The sequence below is a fragment of the Rattus rattus genome, chromosome 15 (genome assembly GCF_011064425.1).
Source record: "Rattus rattus isolate New Zealand chromosome 15, Rrattus_CSIRO_v1, whole genome shotgun sequence".
Classification (NCBI taxonomy): Eukaryota; Metazoa; Chordata; class Mammalia; order Rodentia; family Muridae; genus Rattus; species Rattus rattus.
The window spans coordinates 79,070,365-79,089,991 of record NC_046168.1 but is presented as its reverse complement, the minus strand read 5'-3'; the positions used below and the strand labels follow the sequence as shown (position 1 = coordinate 79,089,991).

Genomic DNA, 19,627 nt, shown 5'->3' with positions numbered 1-19,627 from the left:
CTGGTTTGCTGTATATGGCTTTTACTATGTTTAGGTATGGGCCTTGTATTCCTATTCTTTCCAGGACTTTTATCATGAAGGGGTGTTGAATTTTGTCAAATGCTTTCTCAGCATCTAATGAAATGATCATGTGATTTTTATCTTTCAGTTTGTTTATATAGTGAATTACGTTGATGGTTTTCTTTTTTTTTTTTTTTTTTATTAACTTGAGTATTTCTTATGTACATTTCGAGTGTTATTCCCTTTCCCGGTTTCCGGGCAAACATCCCCTTCCCTCCCCCCCTTCCTTATGGGTGTTCCCCTCCCCACCCTCCCCCCATTGCCGCCCTCCCCCCGACAGTCTAGTTCACTGTGGGTTCAGTCTTAGCAGGACCCAGGGCTTCCCCTTCCACTGGTGCTCTTACTAGGATATTCATTGCTACTTATGAGGTCAGAGTCCAGGGTCAGTCCATGTATAGTCTTTAGGTAGTGGCTTAGTCCCTGGAAGCTCTGGTTGCTTGGCATTGTTGTACATATGGGGTCTCAAGCCCCTTCAAGCTCTTCCAGTTCTTTCTCTGATTCCTTCAACGGGGGTCCCGTTCTCAGTTCAGTGGTTTGCTGCTGGCATTCGCCTCTGTATTTGCTGTATTCTGGCTGTGTCTCTCAGGATCGATCTACATCCGGCTCCTGTCGGTCTGCACTTCTTTGCTTCATCCATCTTGTCTAATTGGGTGGCTGTATATGTATGGGCCACATGTGGGGCAGGCTCTGAATGGGTGTTCCTTCAGTCTCTGTTTTAATCTTTGCCTCTCTCTTCGCTGCCAAGGGTATTCTTGTTCCCCTTTTAAAGAAGGAGTGAAGCCTTCACATTTTGATCATCCGTCTTGAGTTTCATTTGTTCTAGGCATCTAGGGTAATTCAAGCATTTGGGCTAATAGCCACTTATCAGTGAGTGCATACCATGTATGTCTTTCTGTGATTGGGTTAGCTCACTCAGGATGATATTTTCCAGTTCAACCATTTGCCTCACGAATTTCATAAAGTCGTTGTTTTTGATAGCTGAGTAATATTCCATTGTGTAGATGTACCACATTTTCTGTATCCATTCCTCTGTTGAAGGGCATCTGGGTTCTTTCCAGCTTCTGGCTATTATAAATAAGCTACATGAACATAGTGGAACACGTGTCTTTTTTATATGTTGGGGCATCTTTTGGGTATATGCCCAAGAGAGGTATAGCTGGATCCTCAGGCAGTTCAATGTCCAATTTTCTGAGGAACCTCCAGACTGATTTCCAGAATGGTTGTACCAGTCTGCAATCCCACCAACAATGGAGGAGTGTTCCTCTTTCTCCACATCCCGCCAGCATTTGCTGTCACCTGAGTTTTGATCTTAGCCATTCTCACTGGTGTGAGGTGAAATCTCAGGGTTGTTTTGATTTGCATTTCCTGATGACTAAAGATGTTGAACATTTCTTTAGGTGTTTCTCAGCCATTCGGCATTCTCGGCTGTGAATTCTTTGTTTAGCTCTGAACCCCATTTTTAATAGGGTTATTTGTCTCCCTCGGTCTAACTTTTTGAGTTCTTTGTATATTTTGGATATAAGGCCTCTATCTGTTGTAGGATTGGTAAAGATCTTTTCCCAATCTGTTGGTTGCCGTTTTGTCCTAACCACAGTGTCCTTTGCCTTACAGAAGCTTTGCAGTTTTATGAGATCCCATTTGTCGATTCTTGATCTTAGAGCATAAGCCATTGGTGTTTTGTTCAGGAAATTTTTTCCAGTGCCCATGTGTTCCAGGAGGCTTCCCTAGTTTTTCTTCTATTAGTTTGAGTGTGTCTGGTTTGATGTGGAGGTCCTTGATCCACTTGGACTTAAGCTTTGTACAGGGTGATAAGCATGGATCAATCTGCATTCTTCTACATGTTGACCTCCAGTTGAACCAGCACCATTTGCTGAAAATGCTATCTCTTTTCCATTGGATGATTTTGGCTCCTTTGTCAAAAATTAAGTGACCATAGGTGTGTGGGTTCATTTCTGGGTCTTCAATTCTATTCCATTGGTCTATCTGTCTGTCTCTGTACCAATACCATGCAGTTTTTAATCACTATTGCTCTGTAATACTGCTTGAGTTCAGGGATAGCGATTCCCCCTGAAGTCCTTTTATTGTTGAGGATAGTTTTAGCTATCCTGGGTTTTTTGTTATTCCAGATGAATTTGCAAGTTGTTCTGTCTAACTCTTTGAAGAATTGGATTGGTATTTTGATGGGGATTGCATTGAATCTGTAGATCGCTTTTGGTAAAATGGCCATTTTTACTATATTAATCCTGCCAATCCATGAGCATGGGAGAACTTTCCATCTTCTGAAGTCTTCTTCAATTTCTTTCTTCAGAGTCTTGAAGTTCTTATTGTACAGATCTTTCCCTTGCTTGGTTAAAGTCACACCGAGGTACTTTATATAATTTGGGTCTATTATGAAGAGTGTCGTTTCCCTAATTTCTTTCTCGGCTTGTTTCTCTTTTGTGTAGAGGAAGGCTACTGATTTATTTGAGTTAATTTTATACCCAGCCACTTTGCTGAAGTTGTTTATCAGCTTTAGTAGTTCTCTGGTGGAACTTTTGGGATCACTTAAATATACTATCATATCATCTGCAAATAGTGATATTTTGACTTCTTCTTTTCCGATCTGTATCCCTTGACCTCCTTTTGTTGTCTGATTGCTCTGGCTAGAACTTCAAGAACTATATTGAATAAGTAGGGAGAGAGTGGGCAGCCTTGTCTAGTCCCCTGATTTTAGTGGGATTGCTTCAAGTTTCTCTCCATTTAGTTTAATGTTAGCAACTGGTTTGCTGTATATGGCTTTTACTATGTTTAGGTATGGTCCTTGGATTCCTATTCTTTCCAGAACTTTTATCATGAAGGGGTGTTGAATTTTGTCAAATGCTTTCTCAGCATCTAATGAAATGATCATGTGGTTTTGTTCTTTCAGTTTGTTTATATAATGGATCACGATGATGGTTTTCCGTATATTAAACCATCCCTGCATGCCTGGGATGAAGCCTACTTGATCATGGTGGATGATTGTTTTGATGTGCTCTTGGATTCGGTTTGCCAGAATTTTGTTGAGTATTTTTGCATTGATGTTCATAAGGGAAATTGGTCTGAAGTTCTCTTTCTTTGTTGGGTCTTTGTGTGGTTTAGGTATAAGAGTAATTGTGGCTTCATAGAAGGAGTTCGGTAGTGCTCCATCTGTTTCAATTTTGTGGAATAGTTTGGATAATATTGGTATGAGGTCTTCTATGAAGGTCTGATAGAATTTCTGCACTAAACCCGTCTGGACCTGGGCTCTTTTTGGTTGGGAGACCTTTAATGACTGCTTCTATTTCTTAGGAGTTATGGGGTTGTTTAACTGGTTTATCTGTTCCTGATTTAACTTCGGTACCTGGTATCTGTCTAGGAAATTGTCCATTTCCTGCAGATTTTCAAGTTTTGTTGAGTATAGGCTTTTATAGTAAGATCTGATGATTTTTGAATTTCCTCTGAATCTGTAGTTATGTCTCCTTTTCATTTCTGATTTTGTTAATTTGGACACACTCTCTGTGTCCTCTCGTTAGTCTGGCTAAGGGTTTATCTATCTTGTTGATTTTCTCAAAGAACCAACTTTTGGTTCTGTTGATTCTTTCTATGGTCCTTTTTGTTTCTACTTGGTTGATTTCAGCTCTGAGTTTGATTATTTCCTGCCTTCTACTCCTCCTGGGTGTACTTGCTTCTTTTTGTTCTAGAGCTTTTAGGTGTGCTGTCAAGCTGCTGACATATGCTCTTTCCTGTTTCTTTCTGCAGGCACTCAGCGCTATGAGTTTTCCTCTTAGCACAGCTTTCATCGTGTCCCATAAGTTTGGGTATGTTGTACCTTCATTTTCATTAAATTCTAGAAGTCTTTAATTTTTTCTTTATTTCTTCCTTGACCAGGTTATCATTGAGTAGAGCATTGTTCAATTTCCACGTGATATGTGGGCATTCTTCCTTATTGTTATTGAAGACCAGCTTTAGGCCGTGGTGGTCGATAACGATGGGATTATTTCTATCTTTCTGTACCTGTTGAGGCCCGTTTTTGACCAATGATATGGTCAATTTTGGAGAAAGTACCATGAGGAGCTGAGAAGAAGGTATATCCTTTTGCATTAGGGTAGAACGTCCTATAAATATCCGTTAAGTCCATTTGGCTCATGACTTCTCTTAGTCTGTCTACGTCTCTGTTTAATTTCTGTTTCCATGATCTGTCCATTGATGAGAGTGGGGTGTTGAAGTCTCCTACTATTATTGTGTGAGGTGCAATGTGTGTTTTGAGCTTTAGTAAGGTTTCTTTTACGTATGTAGGTGCCCTTGTATTTGGGGCATAGATATTTAGGATTGAGAGTTCATCTTGGTGGATTTTTCCTTTGATGAATATAAAGTGTCCTTCCTTATCTTTTTTGTTGACTTTTAGTTGAAAATTGACTTTATTTGATATTAGAATGGCTACTCCAGCTTGCTTCTTCCGACCATTTGCTTGGAAAGTTGTTTTCCAGCCTTTCACTCTGAGGTAGTGTCTGTCTTTGTCTCTGAGGTGTGTTTCCTGTAGGCAGCAGAATGCAGGGTCCTCGTTGCGTATCCAGTTTGTTAATCTATGTCTTTTTATTGGGGAGTTGAGGCCATTGATGTTGAGAGATATTAAGGAATACTGATTATTGCTTCCTGTTGTATTCATATTTGGATGTGAGGTTATGTTTGTGTGCTTTTCTTCTCTTTGTTTTGTTGCCAAGACGATTAGTTTCTTGCCTCTTCTAGGGTATAGCTTGCCTCCTTATGTTGGGCTTTACCATTTATTATCCTTTGTAGTGCTGGATTTGTAGAAAGATATTGTGTAAATTTGGTTTTGTCATGGAATATCTTGCTTTCTCCATCTATGTTGATTGAGAGTTTTGCTGGATACAGTAACCTGGGCTGGCATTTGTGCTCTCTTAGGGTCTGTATGACATCTGTCCAGGATCTTCTGGCTTTCATAGTCTCTGGCTTAAAAGTCTGGTGTGATTCTGATAGGTCTGCCTTTTATATGTTACTTGACCTTTTTCCTTACTGCTTTTTAATATTCTTTTTTTTTATTTTGTGCGTTTGGTGTTTTGACTATTATGTGACGGAGTGTTTTTTTTCTGGTCCAATCTATTTGGAGTTCTGTAGGCTTCTTGTATGCCTATGGGTATCTCTTTTTTTTTAGGTTAGGGAAGTTTTTTTCTATGATTTTGTTGAAGATATGTACTGGTCCTTTGAGCTGGGAGTCTTCACTCTCTTCTATACCTATTATCCTTAGGTTTGATCTTCTCATTGAGTCCTGGATTTCCTGTATGTTTTGGACCAGTAGCTTTTTCTGCTTTACATTATCTTTGACAGTTGAGTCAATGATTTCTATGGAATCTTCTGCTCCTGAGATTCTCTCTTCCATCTCTTGTATTCTGTTGGTAAAGCTTGTATCTACAGCGCCTTGTCTCTTCTTTTGGTTTTCTATATCCAGGGTTGTTTCCATGTGTTCTTTCTTGATTGCTTCTATTTCCATTTTTAATTCCTTCCACTGTTTGATTGTGTTTTCCTGGAATTCTTTCAGGGATTTTTGTGTCTCCTCTCTATGGGCTTCTACTTGTTTATTTATGTTTTCCTGAAATTCTTTCAGGCATTTTTGCGATTCCTCTCTGTAGGCTTCTACTTGTTCTCTAAGGGAGTTCATCATGTCTTTCTTGAAGTTCTCCAGCATCATGGTCAAATATGATTTTGAATCTAGATCTTGCTTTTCTGGTGTGTTTGGATATTCCATGTTTGTTTTGATGGGAGAATTGGGCTCCGATGGTGCCATGTAGTCTTGGTTTCTGTTGCTTGGGTTCCTGCGCTTGCCTCTCGCCATCAAATTATCTCTAGTGTTACTTTGTTCTGCTATTTCTGACAGTGGCTAAACTGTCTTATAGGCCTGTGTGTCAGGAGTGCTGTAGACCTGTTTTCCTCTCTTTCATTCAGTTATGGGGACAGAGTGTTCTGCTTTCGGGCGTGTAGTTTTTCCTTTCTACAGATCTTCAGCTGTTCCTGTGGACTTGTGCCTTAAGTTCACCAGGCAGGTCACTTGCAGCAGAAAAGTTGGTCTTACCTGTGGTCCCGAGGCTCAAGTTCGCTCGCGGGGTGCTGCCCACGGGCTCTCCGCGGCGGCAGTGACCAGGAAGATCTGCGCCGCCCCTTCCGGGAGCCTCCGTGCACCAGGGTTCCAGATGGATTCTGGTGCTTTCCTCTGGAATCAGTAATGTGTGCAGAGAGTAGTCTCTTCTGGTTTCGCAGCCGTGTCTGCCTCTCTGAAGGTTTAGCTCTCCCTCCCACGGGATTTGGGTGCAGAGAACTGTTTATCCGGTCTGTTTCCTTCAGGTTCCGGCGGTGTCTCAGGCAGGGCTCCTGCTGCTCCTGGGCCCTCCCCCACAGGAACCCAGAGGCCTTGTACAGTTTCCTCTTGGGCCAGGGATGTGGGCAGGGGTGGGCAGTGTTGGTGGTCTCTTCCGCTCTGCAGCCTCAGGAGTGCCCACCTGACCAGGCGGTAAGGTCTCTCTCCCACGGGCTCTGGGAGCAGAGAGCTGCTGCGGGCCGGGATCCGCCAATGGTTTTCTGTATATTAAACGATCCCTGCATACCTGGGATGAAGGCTACTTGATCATGGTGGATGATTGTTTTGATGTGCTCTTGGATTTGGTTTGCAAGAATTTTATTGACTATTATTGTCAATTTTGTGGAATAGTTTGGATAGTATTGGTATGGGGTCTTCTATGAAGGTCTGATAGAATTCTGCACTGAACCCATCTGGACCTGGGCTCTTTTTGGTTGGGAGACCTTTAATGACTGCTTCTATTTCTTTAGGAGTTATGGGGTTGTTTAAATGGTTTATCTGTTCCTGGTTTAACTTCAGTACCTGGTATCTGTCTAGGAAATTGTCCATTTCCTGCAGATTTTCAAGTTTTGTTGAGTATAGGCTTTTGTAGTAGGATCTGATGATTTTTTGAATTTCCTCTGATTCTGTTGTTATGTCTCCCTTTTCATTTCTGATTTTGTTAATTTGGACACACTCTCTGGGTCCTTTGGTTAGTCTGACTAAGGGTTTATCTATCTTGTTGATTTTCTCAAAGAGCCAGCTTTTGGTTCCGTTGATTCTTTCTATAGCCCTTTTTGTTTCTACTTGGTTGATTTCAGCTCTGAGTTTGATTATTTCCTGCCTTCTACTCCTCCTGGGTGTATTTACTTCTTTTTGTTCTAGAGCTTTTGGGTGTGCTGTCAAACTGCTGATATATGCTCTCTCTTGTTTCTTTCTGCAGGCACTCAGAGCTATGGGTTTTCCTCTTAGCACAGCTTTCACTATATCCCATAAGTTTGGGTATGTTTTACCTTCATTTTCATTAAATTCTAAGAAGTCTTTAATTTCTTTCTTTCTTTATTCCTTGACCATGTTATCGTTGAGTAGAGCATTGTTCAACTTCCATGTGTATGTGGGCGTTCTTCCCTTATTTTTATTGAAGACCAGCTTTTCCCTGATGGAAAGCATGGGATTATTTCTATCTTTCTGTATCTGTTGAGGCCTGTTTTATGACTGATTATATGTTCAGTTTTGGAGAAAGTACCATGAGGTGGTAAGAAGAAGGTATATCCTTTTGTTTTAGGATAGAATGTTCTATAAATATCTGTTAAGTCCATTTGGGTCATGGCTTCTCTTAGTCTGTCTATGTCTCTGTTTAATTTCTGTTTCCATGATCTGTCCATTGATGAGAGTGGGGTGTTGAAATCTCCTACTATTATTGTGTGAAGTGCAATGTGTGCTTTGAGCTTTAATAAGTTTTCTTTTATGTATGTAAGTGCCCTTGTATTTGGAGCATAGATATTTAGGTTGAGAGTTCATTTTGGTGGGTTTTTCCTTTGATGAATATGAAGTGTCCTTCCTTATCTTTTTGATGACTTTTGGTAGAAAATCGATTTCATTCGATATTAGAATGGGTACTCCAGCTTGCTTCTTCAGACCATTTGCTTGGAAAGTTGTTTTCCATCCTTTCACTCTGAGGTAGTGTCTGTCTTTGTCTCTGAGGTGCACTTCCTGTAGGCAGCAAAATACTGGGTCCTCATTACATATCCAGTTTGTTAATCTTTGTCTTTTTATTGGGGAATTGAGTCCATTGATGTTGAGAGATATTAAGGAATAGTGATTGTTGCTTCCTGTTATATTTGTATTTGGAGATTATGTTTGTGTGCTTGTCTTCTCTTTGTTTTGTTGCAAAACAATTAGTTTCCTGCTTTTTCTAGGGTGTAGCTTGCCTACTTGTATTGGGCTTTAGCATTTATTATCCTTTGTAGGGCTGGATTTCTAGAAAGATATTGTGTAAATTTGGTTTTGTCATGAAATATCTTGATTTCTCCATCTATGTTAATTGAGAGTTTTGCTGGATACAGTAACCTGGGCTGGCATTTGTGTCTCTTGTGTCTCTTCCTTTGTTTTTCTATATCCACGGTTGTCTCCTCTTGTGCTTTCTTTATTGCTTCTATTTCCATTTTTAATTCCTTCACCTGTTTGATTGTGTTTTCCTGTAATTCTTTCAGGGATTTTTGCATTTCCTCTCTATAGGCTTCTACTTGTTTATTTGTGTTTTCCTGCATTTCTCTAAGGGAGTTCTTTATGTCTTTCTTAGTCTTCCATTATCATGATCAAATGTGTTATAAAATCTAGATCTTGCTTTTCTGGTGTGTTTGAATATTCAGTGTTTGCTTTGGTGGGAGAATTGGGCTCTGATGATGCCATGTAGTCTTGGTTTCTGTTGCTTGGTTTCCTGTGCTTGCCTCTTGCCATTAGGTTGTCTCTGGTGTTACCTTGTTCTGCTATTTCTGACAGTGGCTAGACCATCCTATAGGCCTGTGTGTCAGGGGTGCTGTAGACCTGTTTTCCTGTTTTCTTTCAGCCAGTTATGGGAACAGAGTGTTCTGCTTTCAGGCGTGTAGTCTTTCCTCTCTACTGGTCTTCAGCTGTTCCTGCGGGCATGTGTTCTGAGTCCACCAGGCAGGTCACTTGGAGCAGAAAAGTTGGTCTTACCTCTGGTCTCGGGCCTGAAGTCGCCCTTTGGTGCTGGGTTTCAGCTCTCCGTGAGGGCAGCAACCAGAAGGGCCTGCCCCGCCTTTTCTCAGGTCCCTGTGCACAGGAGGCCCAGATGGTGTTAGGTGTTTTCCTCTAGAGTCAGAAATGAGGGTAAAGAGTATTCTCCTCTGGCTTCCCAGGCATGTCTGCCCCTCTGAAGGTCTAGCTCTCCCTCCCACGGGATTTGGGTGCAGGGAGCTGTTTGACTGGGTCCCTTCAGATCCGGGAGCAGTCTGGACTGCAGGGCACCTGCAGCTTGAGTGCCCTTTTCTTCCCATTCCCTAAGGCCCTATACAGTTTCCTCTTGGGCCAGGGATGTGGGCAAGGGTGGGCAGTACTGGAGGTCTCTCCTGCCGTGCAGTCTCAGGGGTGCCCACCTGTCTGGGCGATGAGCTCTGTCTCCTGCAGGGTTTGGGAGCAGGGAGCTGTGGCTTCAATATTCTTATTATGGGCATGCTACCTGTATTACGTCCCCATGCTCTAATCCCTTTATCTGGCATTTTGCTATTTAAAATAGCCTTTTCTGAATGAATAGTTCTAAAAACCATTTACATCGAATGACAGGCCTGTCTCCTGGTTTGGCTAGGCTTAATGAGGCTAAATTCTAGGACTATGTCAGTCTCCCTGAGTCTCCAGAACACCATCTTTTCCTCTCCCTTCAGTTTACGTTTCTTCATTTCTCCCATTCTGGTCCTGTTATCTTCCTGAATAAAGTATTTCCGCATCTAGTTCCGTTCTGCCCTTGTCTACAGAACAGCCATTTATTGGATGTCACAGTCATGTTGACCTGCTAGTCACACACCACCAGGCTAACACCCCTGACATACAGTTATGGCTTACTTACTGTCTCCTATCACAGTAAAATCCCTATCTCAGCTTGGGTCTCATGGCTCCCCATGTCCGTGCAGCCTCTTACCTATCTGCCTCAAGCTGCCTACACGGAACATAAGACATGGCAGCTTTTCTGTTCGCTAACTGGTCACATGGAATATTTTTCCCATCCTTTTACTTGAAGTCTATTTGTATGGTTGTGTTCATAAAAGTGTAATAAAAACAAAGTTGGATATTGTCCTTTCTTAGTGTGGAAAATATGTTCTCTATAACTCTTACTACTTTTAATTTGAATTCTTCTGGCTTTTTGAGACTGAGTCTACCTCTTTAGCACAGGCTGGACTAGAACACATTATGTAGCTTGGGCTGGCCTTGAACTCATGACAATGTTCCTACTCAACCTCCTCACATTTCCTAAGATTGGGTATGAGCCCAGCAGCATGTCTTTAGTTGTTGCTTAGACTATTTGTATTTACTGTAATTATTGTTTTAAAAAGCAGGGTTGTTTGAGGAATACTGAAGAGGCATCAGTGTAGGCAGTGACAGCAATACTGCCCCTGGCCAGTTATCAACACATTTGGCTTTATTTCTAGCTGTCTTCCTTTATTAATCCTCTCAATCACCATGTTTGAGTGGGTTGGTGTTTCTCTTTTATTACCTTTCCTTCTTTGTGGCTCAGTTAATGTATCATATTTGATGTTTGGTTCTCCATCTCACCTGTCAACTTTCGTGTCTCCTTAGCACATCTGCATGCACTAGTGGTTACTATACAAGTTAAAATAAATGCCTCTGGCTTACAATATTCATATTTTAAAATTATTTCAAGAAAATATAAGCAAATTAATATTTATCTATTTTGTTTTTTGCTCCACACTGCATTATTAACGACTATCACTTGGTTTGTACAGATACAATACAAACTCTGTCTTAGATATTTTCACCTTAAAAAGTTCATTAACTAAGAGACATAGATTAAAAGAATAAGAGTATTCTGTATGGTGAAACTATGAATACTTCAAAACATATTTTATTGACTGACCTATTTGTGTTTTATATTATTCCCCCATTGCTTCTTACAGAACAAGACTATTTGTTGATATTTCCTTTTGTAATTTAAAACTTCTCTTAAAAATTTTGGTTCAATAAGTCTATCAATAATGGATCCTTTAACTGTTCTTCTGGCCAAAAATATCTTTATTTAATCTTGTTTTGAAGACTAATTTTACTAGACTAAAATTCTGAATTGTCATTGTTTTATAGTAGGTTAATTTTGTTTTCTCTTACTATTAAAAAAAATATGAGGTCGTTATTTTGTGGCCTCCACTTTTCTTTCTGCAGAGATTCCATGGGAAGAGGTATGTGGGAAAGAAGTAAGCTTATATAGTATGTAACATATATGGAACAATTTTATTAGAGACTTCTGAAAACCTGTATGCTACAGCCTTAGTGATTTATTTATCCACCAACTCTCATCTACATGAGCTACTCTTATTGCTGTTGTGATCAAATACCTGACAAGAAGCAGTTTAATGGAGAGTTGATTTGGCTGTAACTTGAGGGTACATTTACCACAGCAGCAACTGGAAACTTCTTCAAGGATACACTCAGGGGTGTCTGAATGAGTTGACAAGGAGGACTGAGCACCATATCCTATGTCACCTTGACACTGCTACTTTTAAGCTATGCCCTTCCATGCCCAGTCTCAAAGGCTCCTCCTTTTCCTATAACGGAGAGTTCATAATCATAGCAGTCTTGATGCTGTCCAAAGGCCAAAGGCAAAGTCCATCAGAGACTAAAGACGATCCCTTAATCATGAGTCCTCATAAAATAAAACAGACACACATTTCTACTATACATTGGCAGAACACACATTCCTATCCAAAAGGAAGAAACAGAAATCGCAAGCAAAGGTCGGGCCAATGCAACACTAAAATAATCACAGGAAACACAAGTCCCTGCAGCTCTATGTTCCATCATCTAGAAATGTGTTTGTTTGTTTAGTTATTTATTTATTGGAGTGTGTGTGTGTTCACATGCTCACGGAATGCCACAATGTGCACATGAAGGTCAGAAGACAACTTACAGGAGTTTATTCTCTCCTTGCATGGGTCCCAGGGGTCTAACTCAGGTTCGTCAGGCTACGTGGAAAGCCCTTCTACTCTCATGTCCCAACTGGAGGCTCATTATGCTGTCATATGGGATTCCAAATACTATTTACTATAGGGTGCCTTCCCACATCAGTCATACCTCTTTGGAAGTTCCCTCAAAAACCAGAAACCAGACCTCTAAATCCAGTCTATTGGCAATGAAGATCACAGACAGGATGCTGGGTATTCATCTACCAACTTGATTGCTGGTCTTGCCTGTGGTGGATAATACTCCAGACTCATAAAGTAGGTGCAGGTACTTGCAGTAGAAAGAAGCTGAGGAGAGAGTGTGCAAAGGCCTGTTTCCTGCTTTCCGATGGCACCTTCATTCCAGACATATTGGCGCATTAGAGCTTGATGTTACTGAGAGGAGAATTCTAGCCTCCCTTCCTATTGTGTTGCCCAGCACTACACTCAGACATAAGGATTAGAAGATCAATCAATCTTATAAACAATGAGAATGCAATCTAGATAATAATACTTTATTCCCCTCCAAGGTCATATCCACTCATGTAACAGCATAGTTTGATCTCTTAACCGCCAAAGAAGTTACATTCACCAAAATGGTTGGAGTTTTCCCCTCCTCCTCCTCCTCCTCCTCCTCCTCCTCTTCCTTCTTTCTTCTTCTTCTTCCTCCTTCTCCTTCTCTCCCTCTCTCCTCCCTCCCCTCTCTCTCCCACCTCTGTGTGTGTGTGTGTGTGTGTGTGTGTGTGTGTGTGCATGCACACACACAGGTGTTTGCCTGCACATGCCTTTGAAATTTAGAAGGAGTTATAGGCAAGTGTGACTTCTGGGAACTGAATTTAGGTCCTCTGCAAGAGCAGTTCTCTTAATCACTAAGCTATCTCCTTTGCTCTGATAATTGGAATTAACAATGTTGACTTTCCATATTACTTGATTTTAGTGTAACTTTTCCATACTTTATCTAATGAGTTATATTATTTTCAGCCAACGATGATAAGGCGTCCACCAACAGTTGTTTGTTACATCTGTGGCCGTGAATATGGGACCAAATCTATTAGCATCCATGAGCCACAATGTCTGAAAAAGTGGCATAATGAGAACAATTTGTTACCTAAAGAGCTAAGGAGACCAGAACCCAGGAAACCAGAAATCAGAACCATTGCCGGTAAGTTCTTACAGGAGGGGTTGGGGAAAAGAATGAGTTCAGAGATTTTTTTTTTCTTACAGTTCAACAAACATCTGGAATCAGCAGCACTCACTGTCTTGAATGAAGTCAAATTTGATTTTTAAAAGACATTCTGGAATGTCTGTCCAGTGGTGTCTCCAGATGCTGACAGATAGAGATGTTATGTTCTGGCAACACCTAGTGAAAGGGACCCATGAGAATTTACCATTTTTTCCTAATGACGTTTGTATATTGTCATGCATGATACTCTTTTAAAAACATAAAGCTTTAAAGACTTTAGAGAATATTCACAGACTTGTTTCATTTATAAATAAATGTGTCTTGAGTACCAAACTCAAGATGCCTACCAGGTTAACTAGTCAGGTTACAAAATTGAAAAAAGTGTTTCTTGTCTGAACAAAGAGGGGAGATGCCCCCATCCAGCTGCTGTTGCCATCAAGAAAGTTAGCCTGAGAGAGTTATATGTTTGAGTGAATGCAAAGGAAACCAGAAAGCTAGACATCTGGATGGAATGTTCAGATTTTTATTTTTAATTTTATTTATTTCATTTTTGCAACCAGTATTATAAGGTGCTATTCACCCCAAGTGAAAGAGGAGCTGTACTTTCTCATTTGAGGGTTTGCAGAGTGCTGTGTTTCCTCAGAGTATGAACAGTTAAGAAAAGAAAAATACATGTCAAATCATATTGGTAGACATATATTTATATAATTGCCATTCCAACTCAGTCTCAATGATCATAGTTCTATCATTGATGTTTTTTTTTCATTTGATTTCCTCATTCTTTATGGCATATTTTAAGAGAAGTATCTTTCAGTGTTCTTTTCCTGCGTCGTCATAGCTACTGCACAGGCTGTTTCTCATTGGCTAGTGTGATCTGGGAAGAGATGGTAACCCATGGAGTGACATCTAGGCCGCTTTCAGTTCTAGATACTATTGAAACCCAGCTATTTACAGTCCTTGGCAAGAAGGGACTTAAAGGCTGAAAAGGAAATTCAGAAAGAATATACTGGGGCTGGAGAGATGACTCAGAGCTAAAGAACACTGAACTGCTCTTGGCGGAGGACCAGAGTTCTGTTCCCAGCATACACATGGCAGCTCACAACCATCCATAACTCTAGTTCTTAGAGATCCAGCACACTCTTCAGACCTCCTCTGGCATAATGCACACATGTGGTACACATACACATATGCAGCAAAGCACCCATACACATAAAATAAAATAAAATAAAATAAAATAAAACTGAACTCTCCACTCATTGAAATCATAGCATTTGACTCTGGAGAGCCTACCCAGCACTTCTGATGTGGCACACAAAATAATCTTCCCTAATTCTCTGTTTCCCTTATTCTGCTTGATCTTTATCACCATATGGCTAGAAAAAGTGGGAATGATCATGGGCAATCCCTGGGGAGTGTGGGAAGTGAGTGTTTGCCATTGTTAGCAGAGCAAATGGCTAGATCCTGTCATTTCACTTACTTGCACTTTTCCTCTTGGCTTCATGCTACTTTTATCTCTGAAAGTGCCTTTCTCCTCTACGTAAATAAAATTGGCATTTCTTCCCCCACACTCAGTGCAATGCTTCTTTTCCTGGACCCACAGTCAAAGGTCTATACAGAAACGTTGCAATGAAAAAGTCAATGCTACTCTTATCTCTACAGAGTTTTCAAAGCACTCAAAATGCACATTCATGTGCTGGAGAGATGGCTCAGCCATTTAGTACATAGATTGCTCCTCCAGGGGAGGGACCTGAATTCATTTCCTTGCACCCATATCTGGCAGCTCACAATTGCCTGTAACTCCAGCTACGACACATCCAATATCTCTGGCCCCCAAGGCATATGTATTCATGTACACACACACACACACACACACACACACACACACACACACACACAAAGAAAAGCAAATCTTTCAACACACATTTGTGATTTATATAATAGTGATACTTGCTTTATCTAAAGGAGAAATACCAGGCTGCATGGGGTTGAAATCTCCATTAAAAGCAGGCATGCTCAGAATTTAAAGGATTGTTATGGTTGTGTGAACCATTAAGATAGAAATCATGGACGTAGTCTAATGTTTAATGGAGTAACATACACTGGCCAATGATAAAAACAGATCCATTTTGAGTGCCTGGCCACATTTGAGGGACCTAGTTTCAGAGATTTTGGGACATAGTCAGTTTAATGTACTAAAGTCATTCTATTTAAATAAGGCTTATTAAAGTTAAACCCCACATTGTTCCTCTAAATAAAGCCATATGCTTTCTCTCCCGTGTGCCGCCAAAGAAGATTACACATTTCTCAGCTCTTTTTGTTTGATTAAGGGTACTTCTTCCCCTCAGTTTCTTTTCTTTGCATTCTTCACTTTAATTAGTTAAAGAACATCTGTGGTTATGGCCATGAAAAGATGATATTTTTTTAGAGTATAATTCGTTTTAAATTCACTCTCAGTTGTCAGTTTGGGTCTCTGAAAACATTCCAGGGAACTATTGTGTAGAAGGAAAATACAAACACAAGTTCTTTTCCCGTTGTAAGTTTTGTATTTATAACCAACAGAAAGGAGCCAAAAGTTATATTTGCAAGATAACAATGTGTAAGCAAAGATGTTAATAATTAGTGAAGAATGCATATCATAACAAGAAACTACATTTCCCTTTTTAATATTCAAAACACAAAAAGCCTCCAGTTCATAGCTGAAAGAATGCTCATCACTATTTACTATTTATTTATTAAGTTCTGGCGAAGTCACATGATTTGCTTGAAAACGCCAGTCAAAAGGTATTCCCTGTGACTGTTTTCTATAAACAGTAGAATATGGTTTCCGAGATTGTAAACTAACCCATTTTACCATTTTATTTTCCTTTTCATATATATAGTATTTCCCCTCCCTCTTTTCTTCCTCTTTGCAGCCAAAGGATTCTACGATCTCGACGCCTTAAATGAAGCCGCTTGGACAAGTGCCCAGAGCCAATTGGTTCCCTGCAACCTTTGTGGGCGTACCTTCCTGCCAGACAGACTAATTGTTCACCAGCGATCTTGTAAACCCAAAGCCTCCAAGTAAAGCCCTTTCCTCAGCATCGAGAGTTGTAGGAGTGAATGCCTTCCAAAATGAGGGCGAAGAGATGGCGGGGAGAGGAAGCCAGGAGAACTGGAGTTGAAGGAGCTCTGGCTAAGCCTGGAGGGACCAGCTCTGTGTGGAGGTGGCCAGGTTATTTCCAGCTATTAGGGGACCTTGTCACACTTTGTGTCGGGAAGAATTACTAGCAGGCTGCTTCTTATCAGAGTTGGAAGTTTTATCCAAAGGACATTTCTCAGGCAATTGTTGCCAGATTTCTCTCATTCTGGTTTCCTCAACAAGGTTTTGTACCTCAGAGTGAGGCCTGTGCCTGGAAAACAGAGGCTTAAAAAGGCGATTTGAGGCAATTCTAGGTTGTAGGCAGCACAGACTTCCTTCTCTCCTAATCCTTTGCTTTCTGACCCATGGATGCTTTTACACTGACTGAGAAGTTTCCTTTCCTTGTAGAATCATCTGACAGGATAGATTAACTTAAAAGGGCTGAAAGATGTTAATTGTGTTAAAACTGTGTTTAGCGCGGTTTCTAACAGTAAGAATTGCTGCCTCACAAGAGATATTGCCTGACCAATAGCAGCAGCCTCACATGTCAGGAGACCACTATAAAACAATTCATCAAAATGGGTGGAGGATAGCTCTTTCCTCCTGTAGCGGTCTAGCATCTAGCAAGGGTTCTTTATGCCCTATTTGGGTTTTATAGATTCTTCATTGTTTTTTTGTTTTTTTCTAAAGCCTGCCAGGAAGTTCTGTGCCTCCCCGCCCAGGCCCATGCACCACAAGTGGGTTGTGAAAGAGCTTTGTATTTTTAAGACTTTGAATGTGTTTTAATCCAGGAACGGCTCTCCTGGAAGGAGGCCTGGGGCCAGAAAGGTGCTCTGCCCAGGAAACTCTGCTCTCCTGGGCAGCATTGGCTTTGACTAGACTCCCAGCATTCTACTTGAGATCTTTGTTCACGATTGGGCTCAATTCCAAGACCATGAAGATCCACTGGGTTCCCGAAGTTCTTGCTTCTACCAGCTTACAAAGTGCAGCCAGTTATAAATCACAGGCGAATTCATTCAACCTTATATTTTGGTCCTACATTCTACTTATTATCTGGGCTTGGGTTAGGATAATTGTGCCAATCACTCTGTTTTCTTTTCCATTTGCCAGAAGGAACCAAGAGATGCTTTTTTTAAGCCTGGAGATGCTCTGAAACAAGAATGCTGTGAACGACTTGGCAATTAATGGCTCCATTTAATGCTGGCTCCCTTCTTTCAGCTTTCTAACTTAAATGATGCTGTGTAGCAGGGGGTGTCCAGGAATTGAGCTAAGGGTTTTGTATACAGCAATGTATGTACATCTTGTATCAGCCCCATAAATAGATGGAAGTTATGCTTACTTTGCAAGTGAGAGAACCCATACCTAGGCTAAACAGCTAACTCAGGGTCACACAAAGATTGAGGTAAACAACCAAATAAAGAAACAAACAGTACTAGCTGAGTTTTCAGGCTAGCTAGAATCTGTTGCTGTTTATGACAGACATCAGCCTTGATACGATTATCCGACAACGATGACATTTCTCCCACAATATCTAGTAACTAAGGCAGCAAGAATCCTGCCACCCTTGTCATTCTCCTGATCCTCTAGATTTATCTTGGGCTGAGGTGAGCACAAAATTTGGAAGTAAGCCATCTTAACAGGTTTTGAAAGATATTTTATTGTTTTGCTGATAAGTGGGGGGGGGGAGAGGGAGAGTTAGAGCACACATTCTGGTCTCGGCTTTGAAAGCAGTTGTAGCTAAGCATCACAAGGAGATTCGTGGGCACAGCCCAATAACAGCAGCTTCACCTATATGAAAGAAACCTCCAAGTTCCTGAAGTGTTTGAAAATGAGGGGCTCTTCCAGGGATTATCGGGTCCTAAGAGAACTGAACGGGTTTGAAAATCGATCAAGGAATTTACCATGGGGATTCCACATGGGGTTTCAGTTCAGCTGGTCCTCAAATGTTCCATGGAATTAAACACGAAGAAAGACAGCTCAGTTGTAATGACATCACCCTCGAGTTCTGGTCCATTATGAAGGCAAGTTATCCAAACCTTGCCTTGTGTAGGCATGAGCTCACCAGCTCTTTGCCAACTGTGCCTTCGCCCCAGCCAGTTCACATCTGTTGAAGATCTATGCAGTTCTCCAAAGAAAATCAGTGAATAATGTTTGGCACCTCCACAACTCATGGAGTTGAACCTTATAGCGTCCATAGTAATCTCCTACATGATAAAACATAGTAGACAAAGCTACGTAGAACTTTCCATTAACCCAAGTAGCTATTGGTGTGCCCTTTGATGGCATTAATAACACCAACACTAATGCAATGCCTTCTTCCCATTACCTGCTGGAGCACATACTTATCTGAATTATCCTCTGGGAGGCTATGGAGATGTTCCTTTACATATTGAATCTACATGAAAGCGACAAATTATGTCATGCCAAAAGACAATGAATGGCAAGGGGGTTGAAGTACCGGCATCGCTACTATGTATAAGCACTTAAACATTTTCTATCCATTATGGGGGCTCTCCAGGCAGCTACATCATAGTATTTTTGTAACAAGTATTTCCAGATGATGTTTCAAAGTGACTCTCTGTTGAATAGCTTTAGTTTGAGGAACATGGGTTTCTTTGTAGCAAAAAAAGCTGCTATCTGAGTTTCTCTGGAGCAAGGAAGAGAGATCAGAAATCCAATCTCTTCTGCTTCCTGAAAGCAGGCCTTGGACTTTCTGTTCTTGTCTCCTTCTGGTATTAATTTCTTCTTCTTCTTTTTTTCTTTTACTTGCATCTAACACCAATTAGAATGGCTTGAATCCCGTATCGTGTCAAGGCAGGAAGCTCAGCCCTTTCCTTCCGCTACTCTGAGAGGTCCTTCCCCTCATCTGGCAGCAGGCCACTTTTCCTTATCACTCGCCTTTCAGAAAGATTCGCTATCTAGCCCGTACAAACAGTCGGCCCCACCCTTTCTTCTTATCAAAGATGAAAAGTAAAGTTTTCCCTGAACTTGGAAGAAATATCACAAATGAAAAGCAGTCGGGCTTCTAGCAGAGGCCAACTTGACTGGAATTTAGGGAAAAGTGATACAGGAGTGTACTGGGCTATTTTTTTTTTTAATTGTGTTAGAAAGATACTCAACTAGATACCCTCAAACACCAAAGTAGAATTAAATCTCTCCTTATCTACATCCAGGTAGACTTGGTTCTGCAATCACATTAAGGCTTCATTTGAATGGTTTTAATCCCACTGTTA

General features: G+C 40.9%; 1 protein-coding gene across 2 annotated transcripts in view; it reads left to right on the top strand.

Moving 5' to 3' along the window:
* LOC116884627 (zinc finger protein 474) overlaps window positions 1-16,352 on the top strand; it is a 33,930-nt gene extending 17,578 nt beyond the window's left edge. Inside the window, exons 2-4 of one of the 2 annotated variants that reach the window (XM_032885768.1) lie at window positions 11,318-11,362; window positions 13,075-13,255; window positions 16,189-16,352. In XM_032885768.1, the coding sequence (XP_032741659.1) occupies window positions 13,081-13,255; window positions 16,189-16,340 (327 nt within the window). In that variant the 5' untranslated portion in view covers window positions 11,318-11,362; window positions 13,075-13,080 and the 3' untranslated portion in view covers window positions 16,341-16,352. The remainder of the gene's footprint in view (window positions 1-11,317; window positions 11,363-13,074; window positions 13,256-16,188) is intronic. The other variant, XM_032885766.1, reaches the window with a different exon arrangement.
* Window positions 16,353-19,627: the final 3,275 nt, after the last annotated feature.